The sequence below is a fragment of the Tigriopus californicus genome, chromosome 10 (genome assembly GCF_007210705.1).
Source record: "Tigriopus californicus strain San Diego chromosome 10, Tcal_SD_v2.1, whole genome shotgun sequence".
In the NCBI taxonomy this organism is placed as follows: domain Eukaryota; kingdom Metazoa; phylum Arthropoda; class Copepoda; order Harpacticoida; family Harpacticidae; genus Tigriopus; species Tigriopus californicus.
Window position 1 is genome coordinate 13,306,506 of NC_081449.1, and position 11,864 is coordinate 13,318,369.

At 39.0% G+C, this 11,864-nt stretch overlaps 2 protein-coding genes across 4 annotated transcripts in view; both read right to left on the minus strand.

Annotated features, from left to right (window-relative positions):
* LOC131889019 (carbohydrate sulfotransferase 14-like) overlaps nucleotides 1–2,929 on the minus strand; it is a 41,809-nt gene extending 38,880 nt beyond the window's left edge. The window contains exon 1 of the mRNA XM_059238003.1: nucleotides 2,714–2,929. The gene's annotated coding sequence lies outside the window, so the exon portion shown is untranslated. The remainder of the gene's footprint in view (nucleotides 1–2,713) is intronic.
* A 2,507-nt stretch (nucleotides 2,930–5,436) lies between these two features.
* Nucleotides 5,437–11,254, minus strand: LOC131889227 (carbohydrate sulfotransferase 12-like). 3 transcript variants are annotated; one of them, XM_059238286.1, is made up of 4 exons: nucleotides 10,064–10,307; nucleotides 9,816–9,975; nucleotides 5,794–6,579; nucleotides 5,437–5,725 (listed from the first exon to the last, which is right to left on the minus strand). In XM_059238286.1, exons 3-4 carry the CDS (start codon nucleotides 6,522–6,524, stop codon nucleotides 5,464–5,466), a joined length of 993 nt encoding a protein of 330 aa, XP_059094269.1. In that variant the 5' UTR covers nucleotides 6,525–6,579; nucleotides 9,816–9,975; nucleotides 10,064–10,307; the 3' UTR covers nucleotides 5,437–5,463. The 3 variants fall into 3 exon arrangements, with proteins under 3 accessions (XP_059094269.1, XP_059094270.1, XP_059094268.1); XM_059238287.1 differs by lacking the exons at nucleotides 9,816–9,975; nucleotides 10,064–10,307 and adding an exon at nucleotides 11,054–11,254; XM_059238285.1 differs by lacking the exons at nucleotides 9,816–9,975; nucleotides 10,064–10,307 and having other exon boundaries at nucleotides 5,794–7,601.
* Between the last annotated feature and the right edge of the window lie 610 nt (nucleotides 11,255–11,864).

The following is an 11,864-nucleotide window of genomic DNA, read 5'->3' on the forward strand; positions in this document are numbered from 1 at the left end:
TGACTGACGTGAAATAAATGGACAAAGTGTAACTTTCTGTCATCTGGCCTATCATTGTACAATAGAAATGGAGTCCAAATAGGATCATTGGCCACATACTCATGTATTAGGTTCAATAATGGGCGTGCAATCAAGCTCATATTTTCTTACTACCCTGGATTAAATAAGCACATGAAAAGCATAACATGCCGTGAATCATAGAGTGTTCCTGAGCTGTTCGGCTCATATTTTCATTGCACACAAACCATTCAAAAAAGACATTCGGATCTGAACACAAGCAGGTAAGAAGCCACATTGAATGCTAACAAAAACCATCCGCAAATATCTCCTCTTGGTCTTGGCTTGATTGAAGGTTGATGGAGACACATGACCACAAACAATCAAGCATCACATTGCTCAGGGTTGGGTTGAGGTGGTTTCAAAAGAGCGGGCCAGAAAGGGATATATAAAAGGAATGCGAAAATTTTCGAGGGATCCATTCATTTTTCTTACAGTGTTTGCCCCAAAGCACGTACTTGAGTCAAACAACCAAGGCTGCAAATGGAAACCAATGGTTTAAGCTGTGGCGACCCTGCACCTTGCTCACCTCTTTCCTGCTTCTTCCGACTCGTCTGTCTTCCCTACTCATTTCCGCTCTCTTATAAATAGTCATTTCCTTGGTCAAAAAATTGATTACTTCCATCTACTGACTCATCAAGTGGTGACCCTAACGCCGGTGACGGTCACCAGTTGAATAACGGCCAACTCTCAACTCACGGCCGACTCCCAACTCACCTGAGGAGTCCCGCCCTCTGGACCAAGCTAAGCCTCTCCTGCCCAGGGATGACTCCCAACTCACGGCCACTCCTGACTCACTGTGGAACACCGCCCACTGGACCGAGTTGCTGGGACCAGCAACATCCTCATCAGGCTCCAAAACCCTGGAGCCGACCTCTGACCGTCCCTGATTGCCGGCCTGGGCCCTACGCATGATCGGCCCTACGCATCAGCAACCCAGCCTGTTCACTCCTAGGCAGAAGCTGGGGGAGCCTGTGGCAACCCTGCACCTTGCTCCCCTCTTTCCTAGATCCTGCTTATTCCTACTCATCCTCCCTACTTATTACCGCTCTCCCATAAATAGTCATTTCCGTGCTCAATAAAATAGGCTAATTCCATCTACCAACTCATTAAGTTGGCGGACCAACGTGGTCCCCTACTAAGTAATACAGGCAAGGGTGGAGGGATGTCTTCAAGAGCTAAGGGGTTACGTGAACTGACTGATGCCTGGATTTCATAATTGAGATGATGTGGATCCTGAGCTTGGCCTTTGAGATCGATCTGAGGCTTTTTAAGCTCAGCAGGATCCAAAGGTCACTCTCATGAACTCAGAGGTCACTCAATCCTTATCTAGATGTTGTGGCTCCAATCCACGGGCTATTCACTCTGTCTAGAGGTCAAACCTTGCCCAGATGGCGTGGGAGAAATCGGTTCGTTTCCATTACTGAGCTGACGCACATTTCAACCACCAAGGACCTCTAGTGTTTCTACGTCTTGCCCATTGTGGTTGACCAATGGAAATTGGAGAGTACTGCAGCTCTTTCTAATGTTATCAGGGTTCCAACTGGTCTTGTCCGTGTTCAGCGTAAATTGCAAGTGAAAAAGTGTTTCATATGCAGGGAAGAGCGTCACTTAGCACTCGCAATGCCTGTAGGAAATCCCTTATGAGAGTCGGATTTAACGACTTGGCTTCGAAACTCTTGCGTTTCATGAATTAAATTTGACCTAATTATATTCTTCGAGTTGGTATCAAAAGGTTAAGGTATCATTCCATTGCTTTATGATTGGCGGGTCATCACATTTGTGTTGACCAGAGTGGCACAAGGGAATAGAGCCACTTGATCTACCAGTTCCAATCTATTGTGGAAGCCTCCAGCCAGAGCTGTTTGTCAACTCGACATGCTTATTATTAGAGCTGTTCCAATCTGGAATATGCTTTCATTTGTTCGTAATTTGCCTTAAGATTGACCACTTCAGTGTCTTTATTCCTTACCAGTTTGAATGCACACCTTTCGCATTGCTTCGTGTGATATATCCTACTTCCTAATCTAAGATCTAGCTATCCTTGATCTTCCTTCTCGTTGTCTACATAACATTAGTTTTTCATTCCCCCATGCGTTATGAGTGGGAAATAAAAAACCAATACCAATTTTAAAAGGAAACCTGTCCAAGCCTTTTTATAATCAATGCCTTTACCCCTACATGTTAATAAGTCAAAGAGGTAACCAAATCTTCTCAATGGCACTAGCCGCACATTCATGAACTCCCGCCGGGAGGTGATCAATCCCAATGTGTTGTGGAAATGAACCTCACAAAGAACTGAACCTTGAAGATTGAAAACCCTGACATGTTGCAAGATTGGACTTTTTACTCAAAATATGCATTCCATCCAAATAGGTCAGCCTTATTAAATAGTAAAAGGAGTAGGCCAGTTTCTGCCAGTCTGAAGTGTTGTTTGCAAATCGGAATTCACACTCCACATATTGCTAATATTTGAAATCAAGTTTTATAAACGACATGTTTTGGGTGATTTTTCACAAGAAGCCACTCCATTATTTACAAACTCGCTTTGTTTTTGTTTTTTATCAAAAGCTTATTATTGATTACTTTCTTCTGTATTTTTTAGAAAGCGAGGAAAAAAATTTAGAAAGCTTCTGGAAAACTTACACGGACTTACTTTGTGACGAGATATGAACCGTATATGTACCGATGAACCCTTGGGCAAGACAATCCACTCTAAGAGCCTTATCTCACAATCTACGTACACGTAGAACAGTACCACCCAACTTTCAAAGAGTGACTAAGACCCAACATGAACGTTGCCCACTTTTGCATTGGGCTAAAGCAAGTGAACAAGATCTTCGTTTCGAAAGATTTTGCCACAAAAAAGAAGAACGGGATGTTGGCCGAACCAATATTCTATCCGATCTGAACAAGGATCATGTGTGTTCCTGGAAATCAACAGGTATTCGCTCGAACGATTCGATGACATCTGTGTCAACATGATCAAGTAAGGCCCCATGAGGAAGAATACCACTTACTTTCTGAGCAAACATTGCTTTCCCTACAATTTAGATTTGTGCTAAGTTCCCTTTAAAAAAAAGTGAAAATAGTGCTTTATTTGTTTGGATATTCAAGTATTAGTGTGGTATTTTAGGAAAAAAATTGCTTGATTAATATAGGAGCTCCTTGCTCTTTGGGATCAATGCAATCTCAGAAATTTGCCCTTGATCTGGTCTGGTATAAAGGGATTCGTTGTTCTTGGATGAAGTTCTCCTCTTACAAACGGTTTGAGGATGAACACTGAAAGGCTCGCCCACCTCCCTAGGCCTCTTGCCGGTTTTAGTTTTAGTTCTGACATCAGGTTTCCTCTCACTTGTATTTTAGACATTGTTTTGGTGGCAACCGATGAGAGGGTACCACTTGCCCCTAGGTTAAAACTAGATCATGTGCAGTATGACTACTACAACGGTTCCTCTTAATGAAAGCTTGTAGCTTCATGTCAAACAAATCTTTTAGCGGGGACAAACGTTGACCCAATTGTTTACACCCACCCTGTATTTATCCTAAATTTCCCTTAAACATGACAAAATAACCCTTCGATTTCCCTGAAAATCCTCGGTTTTAGGTTATTTTATGGTTAAAATTCATGAAATAGGTTTTTTGCCCAAAAATGACCAAAATAGTTACACTTAACTTAATTTAACCTAAACTAAAAATTGTCTTTTCGACCCCTATAGATCACAATAATTTGGTCTAGGGGAGTGGTATGCCTCGGTAATATTGTCCTGCTGTGAAATGTTCTAGTAAAGCTAATGCACGGGTTTCAGACAAGCAAGCAACCCTACGAAGCGTTAGAATTGGGCTCTCCTTATCTTCTCCTCTGGACTACATTATCTAACTACGCTACTGGAATTGACCCTAAATCCTGGGTTGGGTAAAAGCTCATGGATGCTTTTGAAGACGTACAGTATCTGATACCTTTCGTACCTTCTCTGAACACTGTACCGTCCCAACTTTTTTAGTCTCTCCTAATACGAAAGGTCCCTCATTCCAGCGATGTTACAAAATGGTGCAAAAAAAGCCTACAAGTGCAAAAAGATAGGCAAAGAAAAGGTCGAAAGTATAACAAAAGGTTCCAACAAAGGCATATGGAAATATATTTTTCACAGGTGCACGCATTTGAAAGGTGTCGTCTTAAAAAAAGCTAGTTTTGTCTCAATTTTGAACCAAAATATTTTAAAATGTGGTCAAGGAATGCTTCCCCTTGCATACATTTCCTTTTTTCTAGCAGTAGATCTGCATCATTGATCTAACTGAAGAAAAAGTAGAATTTTTCTTCCTCAAAAAGAGAAGTTAGCTAGCTTGGGGAAAGTAAAGAAGTAGCTATGGTGCGTTTTCTGGGCTGTTCAACTATCTTATTGCCCTGTATTTCCTGGCCTCTTTGTACTTGAAACTGGCTCTTTTCATTTCTAGTTTCATTTTTTTCTCCATCATGGTATGCTGGTGATGACAATAATAGAGTGAAGTACTTTTGGCGGGCAGAATTCAATAATTGATGAAAAATTGTTCAAAATTTAGCTTTTTGTGTAACTATTTTTGTGGCAGCCTTTGAATTCAAACTTTGAAGCCAATTCTAACAGCAAGAAGGTTCTGATTTCAACCAAAACAAAAATTTTAGACCAGCATTTGTAAGAAAAGTGGTAAATAAAAGTGAAAAGATGCAAAAACGGTAAAAAGTGCAAATGTGTAAAAAAGTGGTCTTTAGTGAGAAAAACTGCTTACACAATTTGCCCGTCCCTATCAATGAGGCTGATTATTCCAACTATATTTTTTTTCTTTTTAGCTTGCTTTTTCTCAATGACTTAATCGGTTTACATTTCCAATATTGTTTACCTCTTTGGTCAACTTATTGTGAGTCACAATGATAAATTATTGATAATTTCTGTTGTCACCCGGTCCAATGAATATGTAAGTATATGTTCGAACGATGGCCAGCATAGAATTATAGGGAAATTATTAGCTACAATGATCACTAAAAAGAGTCCTTACATGAAGCCTTTAACCAAGTTTTGAAATACAGTCATGCATATAGGTAAAGTGTAGCAAAACGTAACAATATCTTACAGAGTAAACGCAACCTCGGGGTATGATTCTGAAAATGATTAGATCAATTTCTACACCATTTATGATCAAGATACTTCGTTGGAACCTCTGATCATCAACTGTACTAAACTGTACTGTGCTCTGTACACTGTGTAATTGTACTCTGATCATGTATTATAATGAATGGAATTAATGTAAAATAGCTTGAAAATGGTGGAGGTACGTACAACCTCAAATCTAAAATTTCCATATGCGTAGAGAAAGATAGTTAAGCGCATGATAAGTTTCTTGATCTCATGTGAAGCAACTTGAGATTTATTACTACCAGAATTCGTTACAGTCGTAGCCAAATATACTGCAGTCCAATTTATAGATGAGGAGCAAGTCTTGGCGAGTTTTGTTGTCCAACTGAGAGAAGTAGTTCTGGGTTTGATTGGGGTCATTATGGAGCGCAGTGTTATGCAATGTTTGGTCACTGATGTTGTTTCGTTTGGTGGGGATGAATTTCTTCAGTTTGGGAAATAACTCAATGAGGAGCTCTGCGTCTTCGTTTAAGGTTTCCAAGTGACCAATGAAGTCCAGTCTGAATCATGAACCAACACATACACAACGTAAGGATGAATAATTGAATTCAGTCATCTTGGAACTCACCTTGTCTGACATATTTGGCATAAGCTTGTGTAAGGGATCCAGTGATGAGTTCCGTAGCTTAAACGATATCTTTGCATTTCATGGATGACAAACTTGATAAAAATGGGAAAATTAATTTCTAATGTTTCTGCATTTTGATTTCGGATAAACTCTTTGAGCGGTTGGATGAAATTCTTTTCTTGGGTTTTGACAAACTTCTCCACATAAGCCGACACCAATCGCTTCAATGGATGGCGGACAAAGATCATTTTGAAAGCATTTTCGGGCAGTTCCTCCGCCCTTCTGGACAAGTCTAACATTGTCGAATGCAACGTGGGCAAAGTCAAATTTTTCGGAACTCCAGGGACTATTGTTGAAAAAATCGAGTACCAAAACGAACTAGCCACCTTTGGCACGTGGCAATACGCCAAACCGGTTTGGGGATCCAACAGAAATAAGTGAAACTTGGATTGGAAGTTCCCACGGGGAACTTGAGGTTTATGGCTGTGGCATTCTTTTTCCAATCGACGAATTCGTTGACTTTGAATGATGGAAGAATTGAGCTTGTTTTCGAGTACGCTCTCTCTTTGGCGAATACTGCGGTTGTCAATCTCGGTTCGAATTATCATGTCGTAATTACTTGAAATAGCAGGGTGGAATTGGTATTGGTAGTGGTAGTGGTTGATCAGTAATGAAAATGAACCAATAAGCATGAAAACAACAAGAAAAACGCGTTGCTTCAGGCTCATCATGCGGATGCAATCCTCTCTTCCCCTACTTGCCAATGCTATGGTTTCGTCTTGGTCACTGGAAAAACAAACAAACATCATTTCTTCTATCATTTTATCGTTTCATCTGCATCCTTTACTCTATATACACTTAATGTCTTGAGTGGATCCTTTAATAAAACTTCCGAAGTATTGGATCATGGGCCATTTACATCATGCCTCATTTATCGCCCTCTTATAGTTTCTGAAGAGACACGTTGAATTGCTGTGGTTAGGCTGATTTATTTAAAAAAAACCTTAGTCACTATCATATTGTTGCATATCAACAGAGATGGGGAGCAATGATAATTGAAATTTCAATCCCCTTCATCAAAACTGATTGCAGCTTTCAAAGTTTACTCAGTTCAATGGCAAATTCACCTGCATGTTTTACAAATTTGGTAGAATTTAATACCTCTGACTTATAATAGCCTTCCCCGTCATAAGTTGCTTTCCTTTCTTCGGTAATCATCACATTTACTAGCAATTGTATGAGTGTCGTTTTGAAGTCAAACAGCATTGCTTTTTGCAAATGTGCTTCGGTTTTGGCTGACTTTTTTGACGGACAAGATATTATTGCCTCTAAAAATGATACTTTGATAGCTTATTGAGCAGAAGACTTATTTCAAGTAGTTATCTGTTCATGTTTCAAGATGAAGATTGATAATACATGAGTCAGTCTGATCTTATATAATTGCTTTAAGTTTTGACACTATGAGTGCAGCTCATTGTGTAATGAGTAAAGAAAGTAAAGAAAATAGAGATTGGTGATTTGGATTTCGCATAAATCATTTAGCCGTAGATAGAAGCTTTATTTTGCTTTCCCCATAATCGAAAAATCTCTGAAGACTCAAGACCTTGAATCAGAACAAATAATGTTGATTCGAACTCAACTCCATATCCGGTGACATTGACCCATAAAAGTCTAAATCCACAAAAAATCCCACTCGAATAATACATCCCACTTGCAATTGATTTTTCTAATACAATCTATTTTCCAAGGCAATGGGCACCTCACCTCATTTCGGACATCTACTTTTAATGTCTTAAATGCGTGATTTTGATAAGATTTTTTTTTTCAATTTTATTCGTACTTTCAAGTATGGTTTTGGTTGCAGGTAAAAAAGGAAACTTCCCTAAAAGCATGCGTCAATGTAATTGAGTTATATTTACTTTCACAAAATCAAGATTCAAAGTTTGGAAACTCCATAACTATACTATAAAACTACTGTATATACCTCCACCCAAGATTTTTACTTATCGCGCTAGAATTCTGAACTGATTTTTTGAGACCATATCACTCTTTGTAATCTGTCGAATCATCATGTTTTTAAGATAGGGTCGACCATTACTTAAAAGTCGGCGTGCTCTAAAGTAAGACTAGCTAGAAATATCCGTTTGCAGATCTGGCCATGGTCAGGATCAAGGACCATCATTGGTAAACATATTTGGATAGTTGGTACTAATAAGATAAGAGGAAGTTGGCTCAACTCTAGTTATCCCTGAGCGTGTTCCGAAGAGTGAGATAAAGTTCAAAGATTCCATTGAGAATTATCAGTTAAAAACGGAGAGTAGAGTGGTCCAGGAACTCATGTCAAATCCGAAGGTTTTTTTTTCTCTCATGCAACCTGTAAAAACAAATTCAAATACGGTGTGGGGCCTTTTGGGGTCAATGCTAAAGCCATGATGAATGTGTAGGTTATGGCTGATATGCTTGGAGGTCAGTTTTGGTGTGTGTTCTCAACAAAGTTTTGGAGCAACAGCTCATTGCTCTAACAATGAGTCTACACTGCAAAGGGAGAAGCAAGTCAAGTGAACGGATATTTGATTTAGTATTCATAAATCAAAGATACTTTAAAGGCCACCATGGTGCTCGATTGATTAATTTTCCGGGAAAAAAGATCTTGTCGTTGACATGGTGACTTTTTTCACCCATATTTTGTGGCATTATTTCATGAGATTCTTTGTTTAGCTAATTGAGCGCTGCGGCTCGCTTGAAGACCAAGTCCAGTACAGGCTTCCCTCCTTGAAGTTATCTCCTCCAGTGTCCGTAGGGAGTCTCCTTTACTGAGGGGTATTACATGATCAGATACATGAATAGCACTTGGTTGCGTCACATATTATGGAATGGGATGAGGTTAAAACGTCGGATGTTTGTAAGGGACATCGTTTAGAACGAGTGTTAAGTCTAGATTTGGTTCGTAAAAGGCATAAAAGTCGTTCCAAGTCTTTGAAAAGGAATATCCACAATTCCCAGTCGCTGACATTAGAAAGGGGTTTACCCGGGTTTACCTTCACCATCATTTTAATCTATGACGTCTGAGGAGAGGATTGATACCTTGTTCCTGCTACTGGTGCTACCTAGCGCCCTGTATTAGAAGTACGACAGTAAGGTCAGCCACGGACTTCTAGAAATATGGACTGCGAACGAGCTTCCCGGCAAATCGGCCTGCTCTCGGTCATAGCCACTCTGAGACTTCAAATTTTATGTACTTTTCACTATATAACTTTGAACATGTCGCCTGAGCTCCCTAAGCATAGGTTTAGGCTCAAACTTGGCTGAGTTCATCTATTCAATAAGATCTTGTGGTCGCATGAATTGCTTGTTTGGAATACGATGAGCGGTTTAGGAGATAGGATATTTTTGCTTCCGTTTGCAGTTCATATCTCCAGAAGTCCGTGGGTCAGCGCACCATTGCGGTTGAATTTTGAACCTTCAATTCCGTTCCAAAAACAATGAGTTTACCTGGGTCCCAAATCCAAACCAAACACATTTTTCTAAATGTTTGTGCCTTAAGGATGAGTTTTAAGGCTTAAGTTACTCTTAAAAAGCAAAAGTTCACAAATACGAGATGCTTTTTTGTGTTTTTTTTCTGGCTTATTTTCTGGCATATTTTCTGGGATATTTTGGTCTTGAGCCTGGCATTCGCAAATTGAAAAGCGGATGCACTACCTCTACGGTAACCTGCTAGCTTAACTTACATGTGCTAATGTGTTATGCATTTAATTGACGCGGAAATTTAGATTCGATCTTAACTATTTGTCGACATACGATTTGATTTGATGCTTTTACCAGTTATCTTAGAACATTAGAATACACCTCAGTTATGCACGAACCTGCTCAATTTGTGGTTTCAGTATGACCAGAATGTTGTGAGCCTTATACTTTAAACATTAAATTTCGATTGGGCTAAAAATTGGCCAAATTTATCAATCAAGTGTAATAAAAATAAGCAGTACACAATCACGATGACAAAAAAGATCATGTCAACTTACGTATATCAGGGCCACTCATTGATGATCAAACACATAAAGATTTCATCCGCCATGATAGGATTGAAATTGTTTAGTCAGATTTGAACACTTGAGCAAGTCCAAATGAAAAGTATGTCGAGCAACTTTCGATCGTCCAGCGTATATTGTGTTACAAAAGAATCTGAAATCATAGCAACGTGAGTGTGCAATTCAGGTATTCTTTCACAGGGTACTTCAAAAGAACATAAACAACTGACCATAAAACTTACTCTGATATGGTTGGATTCGAAGATATGAACAAATTGGAACGAGACCAATTTACAAGTGGCATGAGTTTGATCGCACAGAATATTGATTTTGGTCTCTGGAACCTTGCAGTTGATAAGCATCATTCAGCAATGAAGTTCTTTTTCTTCTCTTTTTCAAGGAGCATCAAGTTCGCCAAGATCACAAGTACAAGATGGCAGAGAAAAAATGACGTCGTTTTTGTCTTGGCTCTTCTTACTTTGTCAACTTTCATAAAGGATGAGGAGGGGAGCAACAACTGTCTTAAGTGATATTCTCAGCCAAAAGTTTCATTTTTTTGATTTTATGATGCTTGGTTTAAATGAGCCTTTTCAGAATCTTACAAAAGATAGCTTGATGAAAGCTATTATTGCATACTTTTATCGTTGTCAGCCTTGGGCAATGGAAGAACCAGAAAGTAGGTCACATTTGCGCTCCAGCATTAGAGGTATCTTAAGTATTTACGACTTCTTCGATCAAATAGAATCTATATATTTGCTCATTTTTCATACTATGTTATACCCCATAACCGATTGAGCCCGATTTAATACGTTGGTTACATGGATGCAAAAAGGTTCTCGTTTATTTTGAAACACCCTGCACTGCAAGTGGTAGATAATACGAATTTCCGCCAGAGCTTAGCAATTGCAAGATCATTCTACACAAAAGAGATATGGAAGTTCGAGTCTTCACATCTTAAAACGCTTCATAACGGTTGTCCATGAAGTACTAGACAACATCAGCAAGAGCTCCAAAATGAAGACAGGAAAATACAAGCGTTTTTCCATGCTTCAAAAATTTAGACCAACGTTGATCCACAATCATTACATTGCATTAGTTAGAAAATTTGAAACTATTTCTGAAAACAATACTATGAAAAGTAGACCACAAGAATAGCACGTTTGAACTTTCAATCACAAGCATAAACGTAAAGTACGAGAAACTAGGGTGATGACAAAATTGATTCCACTCACTTGTGCGGTTGGACTTCAACACATAGTTTAAAGCTGTTGTTGAACAAGAACTCTTCTCAAGGTATGTTAAACCAAAGAACTGTCGTTGATCTTTCAGTCATGACGGTTTTTTGATCGTTGAAGGTGTGGAGAAACGTTGCTCCTGGTAAGGTTTGGTTCACGGGTTAGTGAGTAGTAGCGTCTCGGATTTCTGGCAAAAAAAAGAAGCCTCCAAACCTGAGTAATGAGTAACAGCAGTTAAACGCAGGAAATAATGTTAAGATCGTTGATCATTGGCAAATGCCCCCGGAAATGGCAATTAAATGGCAAAGAAAAGTTGGTGAAATAAAAGAGCCAACGAAATTGCAGAATAAAAGTAAAAGAAAAAACAGAAGAAATTGCAAAATGAAGTAGCTTTATGGTAGAAATTTTTACTGATTCATCAAAAAAAGTGAACTTATTATTATTGTTTTAATATCATAAATGTATTTGGCCTGTTGGGGAGACTTTTATATATCCTTTTCCTTGAGAATTGAGTGGATACGGGAACCATTAAACATCAGTTCGTCTCTGAAGCTAAATAAGAAATTTAATGAAATGCTTCTGGAACAAAGTGCAAAATTTTGGACAAATTGGGTATGAATTAGCTCGTGTATCCTTTATGAATCTTATTTCATGCCCTTGAGGAAAACCAGAGCTAAAAAAAAGTTGAATTGCNCAAATAACGCCAACACGTTAAATGTCTCACGATTGTTGTCGTTCTTTCTTGACTTTGACTGCCTCTTCTGGGTTCCTAAACCAGATTTTGAGGCCAAAGTTGCTCGAATCATCA

What these genes read in the sequence shown, in the direction of transcription:
- LOC131889227 (XM_059238285.1), bottom strand. Translation starts at nt 6,614, where the DNA reads ATGATAGAAGAAATGATGTTTGTTTGTTTTTCCAGTGACCAAGACGAA. An exon ending in TGCCAAATATGTCAGACAAG is followed by an intron (nt 5,726 to 5,793) that starts GTGAGTTCCAAG and finishes TTCATGATTCAG; the next exon opens with ACTGGACTTCATTGGTCACT.